Source organism: Lacerta agilis, chromosome 15 (assembly GCF_009819535.1).
Source record: "Lacerta agilis isolate rLacAgi1 chromosome 15, rLacAgi1.pri, whole genome shotgun sequence".
Taxonomy (NCBI): domain Eukaryota; kingdom Metazoa; phylum Chordata; class Lepidosauria; order Squamata; family Lacertidae; genus Lacerta; species Lacerta agilis.
This window is the reverse complement of record NC_046326.1, coordinates 6,410,181-6,437,191: the sequence shown is the minus strand read 5'-3', so window position 1 is coordinate 6,437,191 and position 27,011 is coordinate 6,410,181. Positions and strand designations below refer to the sequence as shown.

General features: G+C 48.5%; 1 protein-coding gene across 1 annotated transcript in view; it reads right to left on the bottom strand.

Moving 5' to 3' along the window:
• Positions 1-5,634: 5,634 nt before the first annotated feature.
• Positions 5,635-27,011, bottom strand: part of LOC117060279 (G protein-coupled receptor kinase 5-like) — a 70,542-nt gene continuing 49,165 nt past the window's right edge. The window contains exons 5-17 of the mRNA XM_033172492.1: positions 20,596-20,673; positions 18,764-18,864; positions 18,313-18,405; positions 17,876-17,939; positions 16,352-16,492; positions 13,933-14,123; positions 12,283-12,320; positions 11,721-11,810; positions 11,164-11,372; positions 9,483-9,620; positions 8,895-9,032; positions 8,134-8,265; positions 5,635-6,023 (exon numbers count right to left, since the gene is read on the bottom strand). Of these exons, the coding sequence (XP_033028383.1) occupies positions 5,934-6,023; positions 8,134-8,265; positions 8,895-9,032; positions 9,483-9,620; positions 11,164-11,372; positions 11,721-11,810; positions 12,283-12,320; positions 13,933-14,123; positions 16,352-16,492; positions 17,876-17,939; positions 18,313-18,405; positions 18,764-18,864; positions 20,596-20,673 (1,503 nt within the window). The 3' untranslated portion in view covers positions 5,635-5,933. The remainder of the gene's footprint in view (positions 6,024-8,133; positions 8,266-8,894; positions 9,033-9,482; positions 9,621-11,163; positions 11,373-11,720; positions 11,811-12,282; positions 12,321-13,932; positions 14,124-16,351; positions 16,493-17,875; positions 17,940-18,312; positions 18,406-18,763; positions 18,865-20,595; positions 20,674-27,011) is intronic.

Genomic DNA, 27,011 nt, shown 5'->3' with positions numbered 1-27,011 from the left:
TGTCCTCTGGGGTATTAGCCACCCCTCCCAATTTGGTGTCACCTGCAAACTTGATCAGGATGCCCTCAAGCCCATCATCCAAGTCATTGATAAAGATGTTGAATGAGACTGGGCCCAAGATAAAACCCTGTGGCACCCCACTAGTCACTTCTCTCCAGGATGAAGAGGAGCCATTCATGAGCACCCTTAGTGAGGTTGGGTGTGGAATTCAGTTATTCTCCTTATTGCAAGCTTCTAGTCCTCCTAGAAGTCCATGGGGTCACAAAGAGTCGGACATGACTAAACGACTAAACAACAAGTAGTCCTCCTAGATGCAAAGATATACCTCGAAATGTGTGGGCAATGCCTCCTGGAATCCCAGTCTGGAGAATGAGCAGAGATTCAAAAGATCATCGCAAATCATGGCATGAATGCAGGTGTGAATAAGCTGCCTGCCCGAACCAGCACACAGAACTCAGCTTTCATTGGTGCAGTTTTATTTATTTCTTTTCAGTGCAGATTACACACAGCCCTGGGAATAAGTAACAAGGAGAACCCCCCTCCCCAATAACCCTACTGTATATATTGTTCTGTAAAGAAATTTTAAAATCAGGAAAGAAAAAAGCCCAGTTCATTGATATAATTTCCTTTCTCACCCCTTCCCTCCCCACCCAGCTGGGATAAAGTGATACCCACCTTTCACTTAGAGAAGCTGAATCTTCCCCCACCCCCAACATCCCCCCCCATTAAAAAGGAAAAAAAAACCATCCCTGCAACATCTGGGTAACATGACCACATGGCTTGGCTTGCAGCTTTTAAAACTTAAAAATGTACATCTAGGCATTCAACATACAAATATTTACAACTGTACAAAATAAAAAGCCAAAATGTAAACCAGAATGCACCAGAATCAGATATAAACAGTGAAAAAGGAAAATAATAATAATAATAAAATAATATATCCTGCGACAACCAACCCTAAATACATTGATGCAAAAGGAAAGAGTGATGGAAATATAAGGGGGGGAAATGTCAATGTCCTTTTGTGGAGATCTGTCTGGGGTGCAGAGAATCGCCAGACACACAAGAATTCATTTTGGGGAGATAAGAAAAGAGATCTCATCCACACCACGCAATTAAAGCTCTCCTGTTCCACTTTAAGTGTCCTGGTTTCCCCCAGAAATCCCAGGAGGGGTTTTGGGTGCTGATGACCTCACAGACCTACAATTCATAGCAGCCTTATCAACCTGCAGTTCCCAGGATTCTCCCGTGATTTTTAAAGAGTGCTTTATGTGCGAGGTGCGGGTGTCTCTCAAGGTTTGACACGTATGAACATCGCACGGTGGACCAGGATGCAGGGAGCCCCCCCCCCCATAAGCTCCTGTTTGCATTCTTTTGGAACATCTTCTTGTTCTCTGCAGCAGGGGGTGCCCACAGAGACCCACACTTTCCATTTTGGCAATTTAGAAAAGGCATTTATTTTTTCTTCTTTTGGATGATAATCCCAATTGAAGTCTCTCTCTCATACGTACACCCACCCACCCGCCCGCCCAACTCAAATCTGGCAGTGATTGGCAGAGAGGCGTAGAAGTCTGGAAAGCTGCCCGTTGGTTGGAATACAGTGGTGCCTTGCCAGACGAAAATAATTCGTTCTGCGAGTGTCTTCGTATAGCGAATTTTTCGTCTAGCGAAGCACCAAGGCAGAATAGCGGTTTTCGCGACGGAAATTTTTTTTCGTCTAGCGAGGCATTCGTCTAGCGGGGCACCACTGTATTCTACCACATATCCTCACATTTTTATAGACACTGTATGGGCTTCTATGCCCAACTTCTGACACACACTGAAAGATGCATTGTTGTTCTGTTGAGGAGGGCATCCAACAGGTTTCCTAAACTATCCAGGCCCTGTCTCAGCACAAGAGTGTGTGTGTGTTGTGTAGAGGAATCGAAGCCATAAGGAATACAAAGAGAAAGGAACTCAAAACACCCTAAAGCACCTACCTGCAAACACCTCTGACACCTTTTAAAATCCTTAAAGCACCCTATCACAATCCCAGATCAGAGCTTCCCTTTTCTGTTATGTAAACTCACATTGATCTCTGCTTTATTCCAGCCTAGAACCAGGGGGTGACATTTCCGGACCGATGCAGGAATCACAGGTGTGCATGGCGCTGAAGCCGCCAGATAAAAGCCGCAGGCTTGTTCCTCCTAGCTACAACAAAGGGTAATCTACCTGAGTTTAGGGCAGTTATGCTACAATCTAGGAATGTGGGGTGTGCATCTGGACCCTCTCACCACAACTCCTGCGCTCACGCATGCAAACGTTTGCCCCGTGGCGAGTCCGTGTTGGAACAAAAAAGTTGGAAAGGACCTTCAAGGTCCCCTTGTCCAACCCTTGCAACTGCTACGTCATCCCTGGAGGACAGCTGTCCAGCAGGTGCATCGCAGATTAAACTGCTTTTTAAACTGCAGAAGCTACATCAGGTGTAGGGAACCTCTGAACCCACCTGATGTTGCTGGACTACAACTCCCATCAGTCCTGGCAAGTATGACCAACAACGATGGGAGTTGTAGTTCAGCAACATCTGGAGGACCAAAGGAAGACCAACATCTGGAGGACCACAGCTGCTATAAACTGACTCATTTGAGAGCAAACTCCAAAGCAGGGGTGGCTAACCCCCAGTCAGCTGGCTTAATGCAATTTTTTCTCCCCCACTCCGAAGATTGCACTGATTTTGGCAGGGGCAGCAAGAAAAAAAAGGGGGGGGGATAAAGCAGAGAACATCCTGGTGGGGATGCAAACAGCCCCCTCCTTTGATAAGTCAGGAGAGGGCAATAACCTGTTTGCATCCCCATTACCCCTGGAGAGATAGCCAAAAGAAGGAGAGCCAGCCTTACTTTAGAGGCAGTTACAGGTGGGTAGCCGTGCTGGTCTGCCATAGTCGAAACAAAATAGAAAATTCTTTCCAGTACCACCTTAGAGACCAGCTGAGTTTGTTCTTGGTATGAGCTTTCGTGTGCATGCACACTTCTTCAGATACACTTCTGAAGAAGTGTGCATGCACACGAAAGCTCATACCAAGAACAAACTCAGCTGGTCTCTAAGGTGGTACTGGAAAGAATTTTCTATTTTGTTTTTACTTTAGAGGGAAAGTCTGATCTCAAGGCACCCAAACTTGCACATTTTAATAACCACGCAAGGTTGAAGCCTGCTGCTCCACCTCCAAGGGCTGAACCGCACAGAACTGACCCAAGCAATCAGCTTTTGGAGGGGGAAGTTTTGCTTGCAGGGGGTGTTATAGGACCCCATTGCCTCTGCATTTCCAGCACCAAAAACCCCCACAGGTGCCTGGGCATTTAAGATGCAATCTTTCTGTTGGGGTTTGCCACGGTTTGAGGTTTCAGTGCATGTGTGATCTTTGCTTTTCTAATTTAAATAAAAAATGGGAAAGCTCACAGTCTCTGCAGCACCCCAGCTTCCCCCCCCACCCTCAGATAGTGATTCTGTTGTCGTCCCCCCCCCCCCCATTTTGCAGCAGGGAGATAGCCACTCTGAAAAACCAGAGCACAGCTCCTGTGCCCAAGGCTAACTGCCGGGGAGCTGGCACCCTCTCCCTGGCACTTTACTCGGAAAGTCCTTCCTGCCCCAAGGCCAGATCTGTTGCTAAGCGAGTGGGGTGAAACCGAGCCCCACACTTGGAGCAGGCCCTTTGCACAGCAGGTCACAAAACAGCAAAACGATAAGATAAAGAGCAGAAATTCTGGGTTTATCTGAGGCTAAATAGATCTATCTTCCCTCGGCCTTCGCAAAAATCAGTGGCCTCAGGCACAACGCACTGGATCTGGTCCCCTTGCAAGCTGTTGCAGAAAGCAAAGGCTCTGCAGTGGTATTCAGTGTTAGAATGCCACTAAGAGCAGACCCATTAAAAATAACGGATATGCTTAACTTTGATCTACTAATTGCAATGGATCTGGTCCACTAATTGCAAAGTCAGTGCTTTTTCTCTGGGAGGGGGGGTTGCAGGGGTACCCATACGCCTGAACATTTTGTGAATCTAAGTTTGGCCTCATTGAGGGACGGTATTTCAATATGAGTAGGAAAATGAGAGTACCCCTAAACATTTTTTTTAATAGAAAAAAACACTGGTTAAAGTTATTTGGATACAGTATTCTAGCTTTTTTGGGGGGGATATCCCAGCTTTTACCTCTGACAGAATCCATGTACTCTGTTGGCCCCTGGACTGAACTTTTGTGGCTTCTCTCTCTCTCTCTCTCTGGGCCCAACTTGCCCCCCCACCCCCACAGAGGGAAAGCAAGCAAGGTGTGTGTGGAAGTTTCGATTTCTTGCTTGGCTCGCTGCTTGCTCACTTGGAGAGCAGGTCAGGCGGCAGGGTGGGTGGGGCACCTGCATCTCACACAGTTGTTTGCCCTCTTCTGAACACTTGCTCGCTCACTGATGTGCTAGCTTACTACATGCAGGGGTGGGAGAGAAGAGAAACTCGTGATCAGGTCAGTTGCACAAAGTAAATCAGTTCCCAGGCCCATTTTAAACCTATAACAGAACAAGCTGGTGGAATCCTGAGGTGGTCAAGTAGGCTGTGCCACTTCAGATGCCATTGACTTATGTCCCCCTGTGGTGAAACCCGCCCGCCCAAACCCTTCATGCAAGTAGAAAAGAAGCACATCTGAGACAAAGGTTCTAATCCAATCCTCTTCTTGCTGTGCTAATTTTCTATTTGCGGGAGATGGTGGGTGGGTTATGTTTAATTAAATGTAGCACAGCATTCAAGAATATTATCAACCACCTGTCATTTCCTCCTCACCTCATCCTGCTACATGTTTAGAGCAGGCTTCTCTTCTGGGGAAACCCAGACAGGACTGGGCTGTAAAACACACACAAACACAATCAACCTGCAATCAGTTAATTCATTGGCATTCAGATGTTGGGCTGAGACCCGAATCTAGGTGTGTTAACAAGCAGTATCACAACCTCGTTTTGACAGGAGACAGAGAAGGAGAAATGGGAGACAGTGAGAGAGACAAGAAGAAAAGAGTGGAGAAGGAAAGTCAGTGGAGGAGATTCCGTAAGGGAAAATGAAAAAGGAGTCCTTTCGTGTTGCAGGTTGGGGTTAAAAGTGACGTCTGGAAATGTTGATGGCCTGTTACGTTATCCGGCCTGATGTGCCGTCCACAGCTACTCTCGGCACGGTGCTCCCTCCACCAGTTTTAATGCTGATCCTTTGTACTCCCATTGATGCCTCCAAACGGGAACCGAGAGTGCTCTTCATGCGTCTTTGTCCCCCTTTGGCACACAGCCCCAGGCTCCAGAGTTGTCTCCAGAGTGTGGGATTCCCGTAAAATGCTCCATAAACGAAAACAAACCCGTCATTTGATACACACACCTTTGTGTGTGTCTCCGTTTGGCATGCCGAGTTTCCAGCTCCACAAACAAAGGCCAGTGGAACAGCAAGAAGTCTTCAGCTTTGACCAGATGACGTTCCTCTTCTTTCTCACTCTTTCTGTCTCTGCCTCTCTCTCTCTTCCCATTTTTGGGCTTCACAATCTCCAAGGAACAGAACCCCCCCCCCTCCCAGCCACACCTGTAGTCTCTAATGAGTTGTGGTAGGAGCCGAGATGGAGAGAACAGAGCATGAGGCGGGGATGGGTACTCTGAGCAACTGGAGGGCGGAGGGCAAAGGGGGAAGACCCTGGTAGGGAGCAGCCTGGTTTTGGGGTAACCGAGTCATCCTCAGGGATCCCCGAGGGCGTGTCAGTCCATGTCAGCACCAGGAGGCGCCAAAGGCTTGTTGCTGCTGCTCTGCCCATCCTGCTGGTCGGAAGGCTGTGTGGCCCCACCTCCTAGCCAGTAGTAGAGTCCAGCCCTGGTATCAGCGCTGTGCCGAAGGCAACCCTGAGAAGGCACAGGACAAGTGGTGGCTCCAGGGGCCCTCTGGGTCAGGAGGGAGCCTGTGCTGTGGGCCGGGCTGGCGAGGGAGCCGCCGACAGGTTGGAGTTTGCGTTGGCGCTGATGGTGAAGTCACTTGGCTGTGGGGAAGGAAGCAGAGACGAGAGGCGTGCTTTAGGGAGAGCCTGTGCTTTTTTTTCTGGTGAGACGCAAGCGTATGTATACCCCTAAACATTTTGTGAATCTAATGAGAGAAGAAACTTTAAAAAAAAAAAAAGTTTCTTCTTTAGCACGGTGAATTTTCATTTCCTGTCACAGTGTTTCCTCAGATGGAATGAGAGCACCCCTAAACAGTTTTTTTTAAGGGGGGGAAGCACTGGGGAGAGCCATTCAGGTGCATGCATGCCAACACTGGCAAAGGCTGTCTCAGAATGCACAGGAATACTGGAGGGGTCTCTGAGGGACGGAGACCCACCCTGCCACTGCCATCTTCACCTTTACCCACACGGTTTGCATCACATATAATGAATACGACTTGCTAGGAATCGCAAGCGGGGAAAGTGCTGGCTGCTGCACTCGGGCCTAGCTCCGCAGGCTTCCCGCCAGCATCTGCACGGCCCCTTAAGACAATAGGATGCTGGACCACAGGAGCCATTGGCCTGATTCAGCAGCGGGACTGTTCTTAGGTTCTCAGGCTGTGAATTTGGCCCAAGGGCTGAGACAGGGGACAAATCACAGGTCAGTGGTAAACGGCATGCTTTGCAAGCGGAAGGTTCCGGGCTCAACTTCAGCTAAAAGGTTCCCCCTTAACTGGGGGAGCCGAGGATAGAAGCCGGAACCTCTGCAAGCTGAGCACGTGCGCCGCCAGTGGGTTGGAGCCTCTCTACCAGAAAAACAATATTCGTCAACTCTTAGGCCAAGTTTTCATTGAGGCGAGTAAACCTCTGTGCACCTCCAAATTCAGGAGAAGACATTCTTGAGACAATGCTTCTCCATTAAAAAAATTAAACGAATATACATATAGGTTAGACTAGACATAGGCTAGACATAGGCATAGGTCACGAAGAGTCGGACACGACTGAACGACTGAACAACAACAAAAGACATAGGCTAGGCATAAGAATTACATAGGCTAGACCAGGGTTTCCCAAACTTCCCCTGACCACTAGTCCTACTAACTAGGGAGACCCAAGTTTGGGAAACCCTGAGCTAGACTAGGGGCAGATCTGCACTCGTCGTTTAGAACGTGTCAGGATCTTCCCCAGTACTGCTCATGAGTAACAACAGAGCCTCTTTAGAAAAACTGAAGCTATTTATTAAGCATTGCTATTTACAAGCGGAGATAGTCAAAAACATGACCGTTCAATCACTATCAGAATCCGGAAGTACATTCCTTCGGCTCCCTGCCCAACACCAGATTTTCAGCACCGTGAAACGATGTCTCCTGGGTCCTCTAACCCTCCTGCGCTGTGCCTGTGTCGGAAGCTGTGAGCTTCTGTCCGATCTAGTCTGGCTGGTGGTGCTGGGTCTTTCAGCAGTGTCACGGAGCCCTTGCTCCGCTCCCTTGCTTGGAGACAATTCCGGTGATCAGCTGAATGAGGAGGAGGAGGAGGAGTCCATTTGCAAAAGGGGCTTGGGTTCCCTATAGCTTCGTGAGCTTCCTTCCCTTGAAGAGCAGCTCTCCCTGCCCTGCTCCTGAGCAGGGCTTCCTTTCTCCCTCTCCTCGTGAGTAGCTGGGCTACTCCCGACAGAACGTTAAGAACGTGTTATTAAAATGTGACACCATAGTGCACTGAGGGAAACTGCCATTAAACGTTATAGAATGTTATATTTCTAATGTTTGGAAGATCAGTGTAGATCCAGCCTATGCCTGACAGCTAGTTTTCCTTATTTATTTAGCTAGTATTTAGCTAGTATTTATTTATTTCTGCCCAATTCACACATCTGTGCAATCAATTTCCCCCAATGTACTATATTTCTGTTTGTTATCTTCACTAACACCTGCACTGTTATTCCCGCTTCCCCCTAATGTACGCATTCTGTGGGTCAGGGAGGTGCACCACAAGTATGAATTTCAAAGGATCGCTGTGCTTCGGTTTGCGTGCTGTTTCAGGAAGGGCTAATCAGGTAGAGTCCTGCTGAAAATGCAAACCGGATTTTTCTTCCCCCTCCCCTGCCCCATCCCTAGTGGAGAGAGGTGGCAAGAAAAGAGCAAGGAGTCAGAGGGAGCGAAAGGGTGGTGTGCCTTACGTTACGTCGGAAGAGCCTCTGCAAGAGGCTACGCTTGGGTGGGTCGGGGAGTTGCTTCCAGTCCAGGTCAGGGGAGCGGGTGCCGTTTGGTCCAAAGGTGTTTAAATCTTTAAAGCATTCTGTCTCGATCATCTAGAGAGAAGAGGAAGAGGATGCCATTGGTGGTGGAGGTGGTCAGCTAAAACAGCAACATCTGGAAGTGGAGACCGGGGCTGGGCGACACCACTCCTCAGGCTTATCTGCCAAGGCTCCCTTGGGTTAGCTTTCCCCAGACAGAGTTGGACACCCCTGCTGGCAACAGTGGGAAACAGCCCCGGCAGCTCTGCGGTAGAACATCTCCCTTGCAGAAGGTTCCTGGTTAAATTCCTGACACTTCTGTATTGTGATCCTCAAAGCAGGGATGGCAGCTTAACCCACCCTAAACCACCATTGCCCAATATATGTCACTGCCTTATCCTGAGCTCCCCTCATGGTCATGAAGCCCAGAGCCAACAGCTGCCTTCTGCAGCATAGGAATCAAGCTCAGGGAGCTTTCTCAGCCCTTTTAAAGGAGAGACTTTTAAAGTAAATGTTTGCCAGATATAGCCCCCATGAACGTGCATTTGGGGGGATAGCCAGTGGCTTTGGGAAGGTAGGCCAATGGCTGTCTTTAAAGACAAGGTGACTGGGTGTTTTTTATTTAACCCCAATAGTCAGTCTCCTCTCTCACCTCTGTCGTCGGTGCCGTCCCTTCCCCTCCCACCCGCAGCCCAATTCCTCACCTCGTTCTGCCATGGAATGGAGACGCTGCCAGTGGCAAATTTGGCATAGAAGTCATTGTCGGTTTGGTCTAAGTTGACACCCTTCACAGTGGAAAATTGTTCGATGTCCAGCACGTCTTTGCAGTATACGGCTCGGGGCTGTTGGTTAGATAGATGGAGCTTCAGCTAAGTTTCCAGTCTCGAGATCTTAAGTATCAAGCTGTCAATGGCTTGTGTGACATTAAATGGCTTAAGGTGCCATATCCCATGAGCTGCTGTGATGTCACAGAAGCCTGGTAAGGCTAGGCCAGAGAACCAACTCTTAGGGAAACAGAGACATCTTAGAAATGGAAGACTGAGGTCTTTAAGCAACTTCTGCTTCCTCAGCGACCAAGAGAGAAAGCAAGGCCCTTGATGATAATCTTAAGGCCTGGGCAGGTGACCCTTAAGATAACCTTATCAAAGGCCACTTAGGCCTTCTGCGGTACATGTGTCAAGGTCAGGAGTGGGAGCAGCACCTGAGCACCTGCTCCCTCTTCCTCTCCACAAGCTTATTCTGGAAAGGACTCATGCGTGAACCAGCCATGACCTACTTTGGCCTGCACTTACATCTGGCACAAAGGAGGGCTTCATGATCCCAGCTTCCAGGCGCTTGAAGTTGATCGTCTTGAAGAAAGGGTGCTGCTTCACCTCGACGGCCTCGTCTCCCTTCCCTCCAAGCCGCTGCTTGGGGTCCTTGGTCAGGAGCTGGGGAGGCAGAAAGGTGCCACGATCAGTAAGTGAAAGCACAAGAGCAGGGAGGGGTGTGGTGTGCTGTGAAAGTTAGGCTGCTAAATCACACATAAGGGCCGTGGGGAGGCCACAGCTCAGTGGCTGAGCATTGTGTTTGCATGCAGAAGGTCCTGGGTTCAATTCCAGACATCTCCAGGTCAGGCTGCAAGACACTCCTGCCCTAGGGAAGCTGCTACCATTCAGTGTAGACAATCCTGAACTAGGTGGACCAGTAGTCTGACTATGTTCCTAAGGCAAAGGAGCACTCCCCACCTCTTGACCAATGCTCTACTCATAAGATCACGGAGGAGAAACTTTCCATTGGCCATGAAAATGGCCAGGTAGAAGCTGTGGCTCTTGCCCTGTTGCCCTCCAGATGTTGCTGCACTACAACTCCCATCGCCAACGACCATTGGTCACACAAGCTGGGGCTGATGGGAGCTGAACAGTATGTGAAGGACCGGGAGAAGCGAGAAACAGAACGAAGGCAAGGTAAGATGAGACTTGGTGGATCAGACTGTCTGTTCCAGCATCCATCTAATCTATTAACCCTTTAAAATGATTGTGTATCTTTCATTGTAAACTACTTTCCGCTTGAAGGGCAATACTTAAATTTATTAAATACACAAATGATTCCTTTTCCCATTTTAGGCAGCTTGTAAAAAACATTTTCTGTTTCAAAAAGGCCCTTGCCTATGTTTGGTTTAGGTTTTTTTATTCCCCTGATGCCTCCCCATCCTGCCCCTAGCCAGGGAGTTATTGGCAGAGTCTGGCCTCAAACATCCAGATTGGAATGTTGCATCCCAGTAAACATCACTGCTGGGTAAGATAGGGTGGAGGGAGAGGACATCAAACAACAACAACAACAACAACAACAACAACAACAACAACAACAACAACAACAACAACAGAGTATTTGTGCACACACTCCTAACAGGGTTCTGCCTTTCTTGAGGCGTAGGACAAGAGGCTGCCCCAACTGCATTTCAGGATCCGGTTTCTGATGTTTAGGTAGCAAGTGCCTATCTACATGTAGCCAAAATGGCAATCTCCATGGACCAGAGAGAGGGACCAGCAGCGTTGGGGGAGCTCATAGGTTTGTAGACATACCCCCGCCAAAAAAAAATAATATTTAGGAAGTAAAGAAACACATAAGGGAAAGTGGTCAACTCCCCTCCAAAATAACCTAGTGAGGAGGACTAACAGGCTGTTGGGTGGGGGCAGAAAAAGAGGAATGTGCTGGAGTTGCTGAAGACCTGGAGAGAAGCACTCCATACGGAAATATTTTGCTACAGTTCCCTCTCCTTTCCTTTAAAGTCCATATAGAAACAAAAGCTTCACACTGTCTGCCCTGAAAACTCCTGCAGGGTTGGGCTCTGGCAGGCACCAGTGGACAAACAGTTCCATTAAGAGTAGGGCAAGCTGCAACCCTGCCTCCCACAATCCCTTGCACCCACCCCAGGACATCTACTCTGATTCTACAGAGCTTTGGCACAGCCTCTCACTTTCCCCAGCTCACCGCCTTGCAGATGGCCTTGGCGTCTTCAGAGAACTTGTCCGAGTACTGCTCCTGGTCCTCCTGAACCCGCTTCTCCACTTCCTCCCTCTTCACCCGCTCCTTGCGGGCGCGGAACGGTGACTGGCCCTCGATCATCTCGTAGACGAGGCAGCCGAGCCCCCACCAGTCTGGACTGAAGGAGTAGCGCTCGTTGTTGATCACCTCTGGAGCTGGAGAGGGGAGGGCGGTCAGAGATGGGGACAAATAATAGCTCAGCCGAAGAGCACATGTCCCAGATTCAATCCTTGGCTTCTCCAGGAAGCCAGTGATGGGGAAGGCCTTTGACTAAGACCATTCTCCCCCTCAAAATGTGTTGACCGAACCCTGGATTCATGCAGGCCTTAAATTCAGGTCTCCTCAATCTCATTGCCTTAAACTGCAACCCACCCACCAAGGCTCCTTGTATGGTAAGATTGCCTTCTGCTTTCAGCAAGAAGGAGTTTGTAAAGCTACCCCAAGAGGACTGAGCCGACTCCTCCACAGGGCAAGGAGATCTGAGATTTTCCTTGACTACATACCCATGTAGCCAACAGTTCCTACACGGCCACGGATGGTGTCTCCTTCTGGAATCTTGATGGCCAGCCCCAGATCTGAGATCCGGATATGACCTTTAGGGAATAAGAGGGAAAGTGGAGGTAGAGGTCACGGTGTGAGCCACATAAGCAAGCAGCGAGCAAATTGGGACCCAGAGCCTCAGAGGGCAGCCTCAGCATCCAGTTCTCAACAAAAGAGGTTTAAAGACTCTTTCAAGGCAAATCTTTAAAAATGCAGTATAAACACCGACAACTGGGAAACACTGGCCTGCGAGCGCTCCAGTTGGAGAACAGCCTTTACCAAAGGTGCCATGTGCTTTGAAGACGCTCGAACTCAGGACGAAAGGGAGAAACGTGCTAAGAGGACGGCATGCTTGGCAAACCTTCACCACGATCTATCCGGAAACCTATGTCCCCACTGTGGAAAGACGTGTGGATCCAGAATTGGCCTCCACAGTCACTTACGGACTCACTGTTAAAACAGTGTTCATGGAAGACAATCTTACTTGGCTACAAGGGATCACCAAAGAAGAAGAAGAAGACTTACCATCATCATCCAGGAGAATGTTCTCTGGCTTCAAGTCTCTGCAGCAAAGATACAGACACAACTCAGAATGAGAGGTAGGTAGACAGGTGAACTTCTAGGTTCAAGGTCCTTCAACCCTTTCAAGCACATAGGATATTTGTGGGGGGGGGGGAGGAATGTACAAGTGGGTCCTAAACCAGCATATCTGATATAAGCAGCTGCTCCCACAATCCATCTGCTTTTGAGGTCCTACTCTTTGTGCCACCACCATGAGTGGTCAAATGAGCGAGCAGGAAAGACGGAGAGTTTTCAGCAATAGCACCAAGGCTGTGGAACGTCTTCACTCTGAAGATTCGCCTGGCAATCTCCTCATTGTCTTTCATTTGAGAATGTGGATCCCAGGTGGATGAGGCAGAGACTCACACAATTACGTCAGCTCAGGAGCAGTTTATTATAAGCTCCCCAGAAGAGATTAGCATCCTGAACAGGGAAGGGAGCAGCAAAAATGTCCAGCCCTTGTGGTACAGAAATAAGCTCAAAGTTTCCAGGATCTAAGGCAAAATTTAAACACTGCTTTGGACAGAGGAAGCTTGATTCAGTAACTTATAGCTGCATATGGGAACAAAGTTTTGCTTATGGGTCTTTCTGTTTCCACTGTTCAGTTTGTGAGTGCTGCTACTAATGGAAACAAAATGGAACCACCCAAGCACAGTAGGGAGGTTTCAGCAAAACCAGATGTCACGGGACAGTCAGAAGAAGGTTGGGAGCAGAGGGAGGGGGGGAGAGAGGAGCGACCAAGAGGCTGGGGAAAGCAGAAGGGAGGAACGAGGGAGGAGAAAGGGTTAAACAGAAATAGTCAGGTGGAGGTGGGAGCCCCTGATGTTGCAGAGGGTCAGCTCCACCGAAGGAGAGATTGTCATTGTTCCGCAGTGCTGGCAACTGATAGCGAGGGGTCGGACCTTGAGAAATGAGCTCTGCTCTGTAAATATGTATTTAATAAATACTACTCTAAAGTCAGCTGGCAAGTGGATTTTCTCGTGAGAGGCTCCAACATGACCCTGACACCAGGGAAACCCAAAGTTTGGAGAAGTACCAAAAAAAAAAAATGTGGCTGGGGGAGGGATCCCTAAAACAGCCCAATGAGGACTGACCATGCTCAGTGGACACAGAACACTGACTGACTGTGGGAGGAGGAATGAAAAACAGTTGGTGGAGGAGAAAATGATTAGTGATATAAGTATTAGTATTTAGTATTAATTTTAGTATTTAGTATTAGTACATGTATTAGTATATCGCCCTTCATCCGAAGATCTCAGGGTGGATCTCAGCATAAAAATATAAAATGAAAACACAAAAAATGTAATAAAAACACGAACAAACCAAATCAATAACGTGCCCCCCTCCCACAAACACATTTACAAGGACATAGACGGTTAATCAGGTTCAAAATGCAACCAGAGAGACACGGACCAATACGCCAGGCTTGCCTGGGCTGACACTTTTCACCCTCCAGCCACACGTGCAAAGGACACGGAGGGATTCTCCATCCTGCCCTGTGTCAGCAATGCTATGAGAAAGGCCTCTCCCACCCTTGCCTTCGCCCTGCTCCCAGGCTCTCCCTAGATTCCTCGCCTTCCGGGAGCCTGAGGAGCATGACGGCTTCTCTCTTACCTGTACACGATGCCCTCCCGGTGCAAGTGCTCGAGGCCGCAGCAAATCTCTGCAGCGTAGAAAGTGACCCGCTCGTTGTCAAAGCCGGGGTTGCCCATGTTGTAGATGTGAAACTTCAAGTCGCCTCCGTTCATGATGGTGAGGACCAGGCAGAGGGCATCCTTGGTCTCGTAGGCGTAGGCTAAGCTCACCTGTGGGCATGCAGCAGAAGAAGAGCCCTGCTGGATCAGGCCAAAAACATCCCACCGTCTTGTTTCAAGCCAACCAGATCCCACCAGGAAGCAAGGCATGGAGGGAACAGCCCATCTTCGCTGTATGCCTCCCAGTGGCATTCAGTGGCTTAGGAGCAGAAGCTTTCTTGAGCAATGTGAGACCACTGGTCCAGCTAGCTCAATTGTTGACACCATTTTTGCCCCTGGGGGGGCAAAGCATCAGCAGGCAGTGGGTCATAGGCAACATCCAGCAGTGGGAAGGGCCTGGACATACCTTCCCCATATACACAATCTCGTCCCACTCGCCCTTTCCCCCATCTCACCATGCTGGGATGCAGAGGTTTAAACCCACCCCTCTCCTGCTGCACTGAGATCACACTGTGCCTTGCTGCCACCTACTGGTCCAGTCAGGGGAGAGGAGGTGCTTAATGGGATCGCAGCGATTTAGCTGCTGGCCAGTTGACTGATGCAGGAGAGAATTGAGAGGTGCACAGATTAATGCGATCCTCGGCTCCTTCCAGTGGGGAGCCACTGTGGGATGTCAGAAGTCCCATGACATCCATCCCTCTGGTTCCCAGCAGACTGGTGCTGGAAACAGTTGTTGGCAGCCATCTGTCTTGAGAGACAGTGGCGTGTGCCTCCAGGGATGAAGTATTTAGGGATGAAGTCAAACGGCTGCATTAACAGCACCAAAGTGACCAACTTCAGGCACAAACCTGGGCAGTGTGTATGGAGGTCGAGGACAAGACACACCCCCCCCCCCCCGGTCTAGCTGATGTGGCCCAAAGGAAAGCAAAACAATACATTTGGCACCAGCTTGGCTAGAGTTAACAGAAGGAGGTGTACAAGGCACAATCCAACTAACTCTGGGACTCCAAATTGTGTAGAGTTTACTTCTTAGCCTTTTTCCTCCTGAAGAAACAAAATAGAAAATTCTTTCCAGTAGCACCTTAGAGACCAACTGAGTTGGTCTCTAAGGTGCTACTGGAAAGAATTTTCTATTTTGTTTTGACTATGGCAGACCAACACGGCTACCCACCTGTTCCTCCTGAAGATTAGAGTTCAGGTTCAGAGTTTTCCTTCTCCTAGACGGACTCCTTTCCCAGGCTGACAAAGCCCCACCTGTCCCCTCTACAGCATGCCTTCTTGACCACTGGAACCACTCTTGGCCTTGTCCACTCGGTCCATGGGAGCCTGTCTTTGCATGCAGGGGAAGGTCCCTAACTCACCAAAGCTTTGTGACCCATTGGCTACCCTCACCTGATGTAGCCGGCCAGTTGAAGCTGTTCCATGGTGGGGCCAGTGGCCGCTGTTGCATGCTGACAGCTTCTAGGAGCCACAGGTCATAGCTGAGTGCAGGATGGGGACCAAAGGTGAACAAATTACCCCAGAAGGAGCACAATGTGCCCCCCACCAGAGGTAATATCCCTCCCCTAACACCGCAAACACACCCCTGGAACCAGCTGAGGAGTGTGAATCAGCTGTTTTCCAGCAGCATTCAGCAGAGGATTATGCCACCAAGCTACATGTAAGTTGGTCAACTATGGACTGCAAGAAGATCAAACCTATCCATTCTCAAAGAAATCAGCCCTGAGTGCTCACTAGAAGGACAGATCCTGAAGTTGAGGCTCCAGTACTTTGGCCACCTCATGAGAAGAGAAGACTCGCTAGAAAAGACCCTGATGTTGGGAAAGATGGAGGGCACAAGGAGAAGGGGACGGCAGAGGATGAGATGGTTGGACAGTGTTCTCGAAGCTACTAACATGAGTTTGGCCAAACTGCGAGAGGCAGTGAAGGATAGGCGTGCCTCGCGTGCTCTGGTCCATGGGGTCACAAAGAGTCGGACATGACTGAATGACTGAACAACAACAACTGCAAGCAGCTTGCAACCCCTACGTGGTCTGCATTGACAAGGAAGTGGCTCTCCAGGGTTTCAGATTGGAGTTTTTACCCAGCCCTAGCTCGAGTTACCATGGCTTGAACTTCGTATCTTTTGCATGCAAAACATGAGCTCTACCACCTTTTGCAGACGTGCTGTCTTTGAACTTGGGAGATTCCTCTTATATGAGGCATCCCCGGTGAGCATCAGCAATGGACATCAGGGAAGCTCATGAAGACTGCAGGGCAGGAGTCGGAGGAAGGCGGCCTGCAAGCAGCCAGTCTTGGACGCGTGTGGGATATCAGCGTCATGCCAGGCACACACTCACCACAAACCGGCTGTTGACCTTCTCCAGGATCTGCTTCTCGTTCAGAGCCATGGCCTCTCCTTTCCGCTTCTTGATGCGCTTCTTCTCCAGTTTCTTGCAGGCGTACATCTTCCCTGTCGCCCGCACCTGACAAGCGCAAACCTGAGGACAAGGTAGAAAGTGGGCATGGCAGGGCAGACGGATTTGGGTAGAGATCCAAACGTGCTCAGACAAGGCAATGGCACTCATTGAAGAAAAACAGTCAGCCAGGGGGAACCCTGTTTACACTTGAACCTCCAGAGTATGCTTTATTCCAGATGTCAGGTGTTCCAGGGAGACTCAGTAAGAATAAGACTCCTTCCCTCCTTGCAGATCCCTTCAAGGCACATGAGCAAACCACCAAGTCCTGCACCAGGACTCAGAAAACAATCCCCTTCAAATGTGGGTGCAAAGTGCAGGGGAAGCTCCTAGAAGTCCCCCCCCCCAAATTTCACAGTCAGATGCAGCAAGAAACTCATGCCTCCCCTGCCCCCCCACCCCATCAGAGTACTATCTGGCAAAAGTGCACATCGTACATGCAACTGCTGTGTACAGGTAAGTGTAGCTTGATGAAAATCACTTCAGAAGTAAAAAGGAGAGGTGGAAAGGGGCACATCCTTCTTTCCTTCCTCTGAATCGCCCCTCCAATGTTTCTGCAAATCTGCATTTTAAAACCTGCAAGGGAGAGTGATTTGGAACAAGAAAACGGCCGACAGGGGAAGAATTGAAGGGAGCCCCCTAAAGCTGCTTTTAAAATCAAAGAGTTGTTGGTCCATGTGGCGATCACCCAAACTTAGGATTGGCATAGAAGGAGTTAAAAGCAATAACCAGTAAGAACCTTTAGGGGGCGGAGTTATGTGGGCTTTATAAACCTCTCCCAGGGAAGGAAGGGGGTCTTTTGGGTCTTGTCTTTTGTCAGGGTCTTTGTCTTGGGGACTTGTTGTGGGTATTGAGAGGTTGGAAGGAAAGTGACTAGGGAAGGAGTAGGAACAGGGGTGGGAGAAATCGTTGGGCACTGTTGTTAACAAGAACACAACCAAGAAAGAACTGTTTATTCAGAAACCACATGCTTATGTACTAAACTTCAAATAAAACAGTTTTGTTCCAATATTCTCCTTGACTGAAATGAGTGAAGTAAATACCAGACAGACTGGTTGGTGGCAGCGGTTAATTAACAAAGTGGTGAGCGCAGGTATCAACGGACCGTTAAACGTCTAGGGGACCTGTGCAGGTTGAGCGAACCGCCACAGTCCGCAGTTCTAGGTGCTGGCATACAGCGTGTGATGTGGTCCTTTTGTTTCACTCGGAGTGATTTGGGGCACGATGTCATTTTTAGGGGGAAAGGCAGGATATCAATAAATACATAACTAAAAGTAATAACAACACCAGTGTTTTAAGCATGGTCAAATATATGATAATCATGTATCCTGCGCCTTCGGGAGCCTAAAGCTTTCTGCAATGCCCCACACCAGAAGCAGCCCCGGTGGCTGCCATGCACCTCCCTACCTCTCCGAAGCCTCCCTTGCCAAGGATCCGGTATTGCCTGAAGGTGTCTTTGGTCACTGACTGCCTGAAACAACAAAGTACATGCAAACTCCATTCAGGTGAGCATCAGTTTGGCAAAGGAACAAGAGGGATTTTGGGTGATGAAGAAGAAGAAGAAGAAGAAGAAGAAGAAGAAGAAGAAGAAGAAGAGTTTGGAATTGATATCCCGCTTTATCACTACCCGAAGGAGTCTCAAAGCGGCTAACATTCTCCTTTCCCTTCCTCCCCCGCAACAAACACTCTGTGAGGTGAGTGGGGCTGAGAGACTTCATAGAAGTGTGACTAGCCCAAGGTCACCCAGCAGCTACATGTGGAGGAGCGGAGACGCGAACCCGGTTCACCAGATTACGAGTCTACCGCTTTTAACCACTACACCACAATGAAGAACACCACCTTACCTCTCCAGGTACTTCCACTGGAGGAATCTGTCAAAATACATGCTGTCCTGGTAGTTTGTGAAAGGAGCTCCACTGAGGTACTCGTGTAGGTGCCTGTGAAAAAGACACAAATTAAGATTGGGCCGACTCTTCAAGGCTTGGAGACGGGCTGACGAAACGGAGTCGCAACTCCCAGAGCCGGTGGTACAGATTGTACCCACGTCTACATGTGCTTGGTGCTTGCCATCAAGATCAACAGAGCTCCTGCCCAACTGGGAATTAATCGACAAAGAAATTCAGTTCGGTCCTTGCCTGTCTCAGCCTGCTAAGAAAGTTGCAGCAAGCCCCAGTGAGTGCATCTGGGCATCACAATAAACCGTGGTTTGATATGAACATGGCCGTAGTACTGTAGTGTCAAGGAACGAAATCCGCCCGCCACTACCCACCCATCTCCCCAGGGCCTGGCACTCACTGCACGCAGGTGCTGAAGAGGTCTTTGCAGGCGCTTCTCTGCAGATTCTCCGTGCAATGGTTCATGAGAGACTGGCTGATCTCTGCTATGTAGCCTGGGGACTAAAGAAACAACAACACCAGCCGTGAGTGACATACGCTTGAAATGTCTTGAGTGCTGGACTTCATTCCTGCCTCCACCTCCACCACAGGCTCAGATCTGGAACACTGTGTGATCCCCACCCCCATTTGGCCCAGCTTCCACTCCTCCCCAGCTGATGTTCTCCAGGTGCTGTTGAACTACCGCTCAATGGCAGAGCATCTGTTTCTCAAGTAGAATGCATATTTCTCAAGTAGAATGCATATCAAGTAGAATGCAAATGGATTCCCCCCCCCCAGAAACAATTAACACAGAAAGGAGTGCTAAGCTTCATGCCCACTGGCCAAAAAGGTTGGTAACCCTCAGTACAGATCCAACGCTGTCAGGGAACTGCCCTCAGCCCACCGGGAAGTGTCTTTGATGTATAGAGATCCCGGGCACCACCTCAGCAGCGAGACCTCTCCAAGCGGGCAGAGCGACTCCTCCTCCGGCGGGGAGGGGCAGGGAACAAGCAGTCTGGAGAGGCAGCGGCTTGGGGATGTTGCTGGGAGCCCCAGTGCGTCCCATGACATTCGCTCAGAGGGGAGCACGCCTCTTCCGTCACCCCAGTTGCGTAAGGGGGTCAAAAGGAGACAGGGGAGGAGGCGCTTGGGTATGCCGAAATTCCTTTGTTGGGGTCGTAGCCGGAAACCGGCACTCCCGGATTCTGCTAGCGACTGATACAGTCATGTTTTTTTTCAGCTCTCTGCTTGTAAATAGCTTAGTGCAATAAAACTGTTAAAAGACAGTTCGGACTCGTGCCTGATTACTAGTGAGCAACCCAAGGCAGACCTGACAAACGCTGATGGTGATCTATTTCATTTATGAATCACTTCCCATGAGGAATCCCAAAGCAATTTACAATATAGCAACACGTGCACACACACACACACACACACACACACACACACACACACACGTTTGTGGGAGTGTGTCTTACATGCATAAAAACAATTTTGTAAAACAATTAAAAGCATTAAAACATTTTAAAACAACAGCAGCACACACATAAACTGCATTCTAATTCAAAACACATATTGACTAGAATAAAGATTTTAGAAAGCTTGTTGAAAGAGGAATGTATTTAGAAGGAGCCAGAAAGACAATAGAGGATGCACCTGCCCGGTATGCAGTGGGAGGGAGTTCCAAAGGGCAGGCCCAGTTCCAACATCAGCTTGATTATATCAGGACTGGGGCATGGAAAATGGGCTGCAGTGAGTCAGGTCCAAAAAGCAAATCCTGATCCGAGATGGGAGGGCAAACTGGTGTCAAGACCAAAGAGCAAGGCTACGTACACTAGAGCTCAGGTTGGCCTTGTTAGCTAAGCAAAGCACCATTTACCTAGGATGCCCTTTTATACTTTTTCCTGCCCACGAGGAGTCAGTGGCCGGTGGAGTCAGCTCAGGAGCCAGCCTGCTTCCTGGGAAGCTGCAGTAAAGTGAATCACCACATGGGGGAGCGGTCAGCAGTTCTCGACACAGACGATTTCACCCTTGCCCCACAGAAATAATATACAGTGGTACCTCTGGTTACGTACCTAATTTGTTCCGGAGGTCCGTTCTTAACCTGAAGCACCACTTTAGCTAATGGGGCCTCCCGCCGCTGCCGTGCCGCCACTACCCGATTTCTGAAAATTCTTAACCCGAGGTGCTAGTCCTGGGTTAGCGGAGTCTGTAACCTGAAGCGCCTGTAACCTGAGGTGCCACTGTACTTACCTTGCTGTTGAAAAAGTTGCGGATTATCTCTTCTCCCATTTCCTTCCTCTTCTCGTCCGGGGAAACCTCATATTCTACCTGGGAGAGGAGAAAGGGCAACAGGCTGATCAGACCTGAGAAAGACATGCACACATGAGCTGCAACGTTGATTCTGGAGAACACCCACACATTCCTTTTCTCCTCCCTCCCTCTTTGCCCATGTATTTGCATTCCTCTGCCCTGAATCCCTCCTCGCCTGCTGCTGGCTCTCTTGGACTGGCACCAGGAGAATCCGCAGCTCAGTAGCAGAGCACATGCTTTGCATGCAGAAGGTCCCGAGCTCAACCACCAACATCTTTTGGGCAACCAAAATGGTCAAAGGCCTGGAAACGATGCCTTATGAGGAATGGCTTAGGGAGCTGGGTATGTTTAGCCTGGAGAAGAGAAGGTTAAGGGGTGATATGATAGCCATGTTCAAATATATAAAAGGATGTCATATAGAGGAGGGAGAAAGGTTGTTTTCTGCTGCTCCAGAGAAGCGGACACGGGGCAATGGATTCAAACTACAAGAAAGAAGATTCCACCTAAACATTAGGAAGAACTTCCTGACAGTAAGAGCTGTTGGACAGTGGAATTTGCTGCCAAGGAGTGTGGTGGAGTCTCCTTTTTTGGAGGTCTTTAAGCAGAGGCTTGACAGCCACCTGTCAGGAATGCTTTGATGGTGTTTCCTGCTTGGCAGGGGGTTGGACTGGATGGCCCTTGTGGTCTCTTCCAACTCTACGATTCTTTGATTCTATGATCTCCAGAGGCATGTATTTTTTTAAGGATGAGACCGCAAGTGATGGGAGAGACCTCTTCCTGATGCCCTGGCGAGATGCTACCAGTCAGAATAGACAACACTGACCAAGATGAACAAACAGTCTATCCGATTAAAAGGATGCTTCCTCCGGCATACCATTCCTGCTCCCATTTCCCTTTTGTTTGTCCGTGGTGGCTGGTGCCCCGTTGGGACTGGTAGAATGGAAGGCAAGGAAGCAGACAGTAGGTGGCGCCAGACCCCAACGACGAGCAGAACCAGCTCCTAGTTTTGTCCCCATCCTCCCTGCTGAGATCTGCAAGGGCAAGACTGAAAGGAAGGAGGGGGAGCATGATGGGCAGTGCCCCCCCCATGGGCTGGTTGTTAAGTAAGGAAGCAGGCAGGTGGGGGCTGGCTGAGACAGACTTGAGGCTGCTGGGGCACTGCCCTATTTGCTCCTTCACTGCAAATGCTGCTGCTATTCCCTTTATCATTTCAAGTGCTGTTCTACACATACTCCAGCCTTTGCAGAGCTGGTGTCCTTTGCATGTTTCGGACTAGGCCTCCCATCACTCCCAAGCCAGTACAGTGGCCGTCCAAAGCAGCTGGAGGGCACCAGGGTGGCAAAGGCTGGCACTTATGAATGCATGCCATACACCAGCCTGGTACTGAACAGCTCACCTGCTCATAGCTACTTTATGCTGCGGCAGACCTTTGGTGCCTTGCAGTTTTTGAGTGCGGGGATTGGAAACCTTGCATGCAAGAGGTCTCCTTTATGAATACAGACACACACCAAAAATGTTCTTTTCCCTGCTCTGGGGTCCACCTCCCTCCTTCCTGGCCCTTTTCCACAGGATGAAAGCGGTTCGCCTTGTACTACAGAGAGGAGCACGCTGCTGCTATAAAAATCTGACCTGCAGGTCCCCTCCCAATTGTTTTGGAACACAGTTCGGTGCTAGGAGACGAGAGAGGGAGAGAAACAAGAAAACGCCCTCTCTCCCACCCAGCCGCCCTCCCTCTGCCACACACAGAAGTGGCAGGGATGAGGAGCAGGCGAAGGGTTAATTGGCCTGGCATGTCCTGGAGAGAACGGACCTCAGCGCAAGAGTGCATTCAAGTCAAATATGGAACTGGGGTGAACAGCCAGAGTTGAAGAAGTAGCCAATCAGAGGAGAAGAGAGGAGCAGGTACATAGAGTTTGGTTTGTTCTTTTTTTAAAAAACAACAACACAACCTTCCCCTTTCTTAAAAGCAGGATGTGCCAAAGTAGGAAGCAAAGGGGTGTCCCACATAGCCGGGATGGCTGAGGAGTTGTTGCCTTTCTCAAGGCTCAAGTGACATCTATGTTCTCCTTAATGAAAAGGCCGCAGGGTAGCAAATGGGAAGGAATGTGCCGCATCTCCTGTGGGGGTAGAACAAAGCTCTCTGAGTTGACCCTGGGCTGCAGGGGTGCCTGGAGGGAGCTCCCTCTGTAGCTACGGCCACCCACAGCTAGAAAAAAAGAGACGGGAGAGTACAGTTGTTATTATTATTCAGTTGTGCCTATTCAATGTCCGGTGCTTCTCTATTTATACTCCTTGCTGTTGTGTGATGAATCTGTTCTTCATAATGTACCTGTTTAACTGCTCCGCTTCTTGAAGGCTGGGCTCAGCTGTTGGAAGTGCAACAGCAGAGATCCTTCCGTGTGCTAAAGGGTTAATTCTGTTAGCAACAAAGTCAACTTCAGGGTGTGTGTGTGTGTGTGTGGAGGTGTTTACTTAGGAACCAGGCAGAATAGTATGAAGTTTCCCAGGGTAGCGCACATCCTGATTGGCTAGGTAGCTCAAGCAGTTTTCCCTATGTGTGTTTGGTTGAGTATCACCCTGCCATGTACAAGGTCTGAAGTGAGGATGGCAAACCTCTCTGTTTATTGCTCTTCAGATTCCACACTGCTTTTGTTCAGTTTCCTCAGTGAAATGGTGTCAAGGATTTCCTTTCTCACTGGACTCTGTCTGCATTCTTTAAGTGAATTCTTTTTTGGCAATGCTTGGGGGCACCCTAAGTTGTGCCCTTTTCTGAGAGCTCAGAAGGATTATTCACATACAGTGGTACCTCGGGTTAAGAACTTAATTCGTTCTGGAGGTCCGTTCTTAACCTGAAACTGTTCTTAACCTGAGGTACCACTTTAGCTAATGGGGCTTCCTGCTGTCGCCGGGCTGCTGGAGAACGATTTCTGTTCTCATCCTGAAGCAAAGTTCTTAACCCGAGGTACTATTTCTGGGTTAGCGGAGTCTGTAACCTGAAGCGCCTGTAACCTGCGGCGCCTGTAACCCGAGGTACCGCTGTATTACCCTGAGCACAAGGACCAGCTGTCTCTACACACGTACAAGTGTTTGTTTGGAGGTGTGTACCCTTATCGATTTGTACAGCTCAACTCTTGCAGACGTAGACTGTACGCTTGTTCACAATTACCTGCAAATAACCTATGAGTGTACTACTCAACCATCTGCCTACATGGGGGGAACAGACTGTACATTCTTTGAATGTAAGGTTGCGGAAAGGATCCCCAAACTTTGATGAAGGTAAGGTGGTTCTCTCCAATCCTTCAAAGCCAAAGCATCCGACAAAAACTTTCATAACTTCCCTTGTAAATAAAGGTCCCTGGCTCAGCAGGGCTTCGAACCAAGTTTTTTTTTTAACACACTGCGAGTTTTCATCGCTAAGCCATTTGCTAGCTGCAACCGTCACAGCCTTGCGGAGGATCGCTTTCCGAGCATGTGTTTCCCATTTAGCAGCCATCTGACCAGATCGGCATTCCTGTCATTCACAAGCAGCAAGCTTATGCAAATAAGAAAAAGGCCTAAATTTTGTGTACGCTGGTTTAAAATTTGCTAGCAGGGCCAGTGACTTTTCTCCCTGTCACACACAGGGACGCAAACTTAAGTGGGTTCGACAAGCTGCCTTCAATGTGGACGGAGGAGGAGTTGGGGAGAGCGATGTTCAATTGCATAAACACAGTTTGGTAATGGGAAACACAGATCATTTTATGAGGCTTATGTTCCCTCTTAAACAGCATCGAAAAGTGCCTCTTGGCATCCTATAAGCTCAGAGTGGGAGCAAATGTATTTCAGATCAAAACTTGGTGTGAGCTAGCCAGAAAATAAGAAAGAAAGGGAAAGAAAGAAAGAAAAATAAATTTCCTTTAAGCTTAAAATGAGTTGACATGACCTGGAGCAATAGTTTGTTCTGCTGGATGCAAAAAAAATGCTTCCAGAACCAGCAAGCCTTTGAAAAGAAAGAAGGGGTGGTGGGGCGAAGCTCATGAAAACACTAGGATATTATTTCGGATGAAGGGCTGACTTTTAAATTACACGTCATCTGAATGGAATTTTTGCACCGTTGACTTTAGAATGGGCGAGAAACACTCTCCTCTCCCAGCGGAAAAGGTCGCTCTTCAGGAATTCATTTTTTCACCTTCCCCTCATGAGCAAATCAGGAAGGCAGCAGTGGCGGGGAAGTGAATCTGGCGAAAATAACAGGGGAAAGGGGGTCTGTGAAAAAAATCGAGATCTGAAAGAGTTGTGGCTTTCTAAAGGCTCTTTTTGGAAACTACCCATGGATTCTAGAAATGGAGGAACGATACACACATCCCAGGCAGGGGTCTAGAAACCCTATGAGTCTAGCAAAGTGGTTAGATTTAGGGCTGGCTCTATCGTTAGCAGAGTGAGGCAGCTGCTTCAGGCAGCTTGATTTGGAGGCCATGAAAGAGCAGCAAATTGTACGTTATTCAATTTATTAATACTGTGTTTTTACTCCAAACAAAATAGAAGTTTGGGGATTTTTCTGCCCCAGATGCCAACATAACCTGGTCAGCCTTGGGTAATACCCACCTTAATTCTGTCTGCGTTTTCTGTTTTGCCTCAGGCGGCAAAATGTCTTGGGCCAATGCTGACTAGAATGTTATTTGCATGAAGGAACCTCAATTTCTAACCCCTGTTCACTATGAAACTCACTCAGCAGCCTTGAAAAAAACATTATCCTGGCTCAACCTACCACACAGGATTATGAAACTATTTTATTCTCTTGTTAATTATGCTGTTTTAAATGTGCATTTTATGTTTGACTTCATTTAGTAATGTTTTCTTTTGAAATGTTTTAGATTTTTGTTTGTTTGTTTGTTAACTTTGTTGTGTTAAATGGGTAATATTTTACATTCCTGTTAATTATGCTGCTTTGAATGTATATTTTATATTGGACTTTTTCAGAAATGATTTCCTCTGGATTGTTTTATTTGATGTTTTTATGTATGTTGTAAACTGCTTTGAGATTCCCCCCCCCTAAAAATATAAAGTTGAAGTTGAAGTTGAAGTTGAAGAAGAAGAAGAAGAAGAAGAAGAAGAAGAAGAAGAAGAAGTCTCTTGGAGAAAGGGAGTGATTAAAATAGAATAATGCATATGTCCAGAGGTGTGCACTGAACTACATATTCCACTATGGTTAGGATAGGAGAGCAGGAGTCAACCATCCTTTGAGCCCCCATTTGCAAACTGGAGAAACTGTTGGGGGCAACAGACACACCCTGCCATCTAGTCTATTCTATTGGCTAGTGTAGAATGCTTCTTTCAAGCCTAACATTAGTGAGCAGAGGGAGCCCTGCAGATGTTGGAGATGCAACAGCAGAGATCATTTCGTGAGTAACTTAAGGGTTAATTCTCCTATCAGTAAGTCAGATAACTTAGAGCAGGCATAGGCAACCTTCGGCTCTCCAGATGTTTTGGACTACAATTCCCATCATCCCTGACCACTGGTCCTGTTAGCTAGGGATCATGGGAGTTGTAGGCCAAAACATCTGGAGAGCCGAAGGTTGCCTATGCCTGACCTAGAGGGATGAAGGTGTTGCTTAGCAGCAAGATCTTCACTTGCTCCAATTGCCTGTGTAAGTTCTGAGGGAGTTTTTATTCTTTATGTTTGGCTGAATGTCTCCCTTCTATGTACAAGGCCTGAACTAAGATAGGCAAATCCTCTCTGTTTCTTTCTCCCAGAATTATACACTTTTTTGCTCACTTTCCTCAGTCAGGTGTTATCAACTTTTCTCTCTGGACTCCACCCATGTGCACGAGTGGGCACACAGCAACCCCTGAGTTAAGAGTGTGGGGTCAAGACTGATTAAAAAGTCCATGGCTGAGTTCTGGATCAAATCCCTACACCGTCATGAAGCACCATGCATGACTCCACATGGGCTTGTTGTGAAGTTAGAGGGGGAAAGCCATGTACAATGCATGAACTTCTTGGAAGGGATATTAGTGTCATGAAGCCCAAGCACATTTAGCAACTCAATTCTCTTTTTATCCAATTCTCCATCCAAGTAGTTCAAGGTGGCATCCATTTTAACCTCACAACAACCCTGCAAGGGAGATCAGGCTAAGCCAGGCTTCCTCAACCTCAGCCCTCCAGATGTTTTGAGACTACAATTCCCATCATCCCTGACCACTGGTCCTGCTAGCTAGGGATCATGGGAGTTGTAGGCCAAAAACATCTGGAGGGCCGAGGTTGAGGAAGCCTGGGCTAAGATATAATTTTCAACCAAATATAAATATTTTTTTAAAGAAATAGTGGCTTCCCCAAGAACACCCACTGACCACCTCGGCCAAGTGAGGATTCAAAT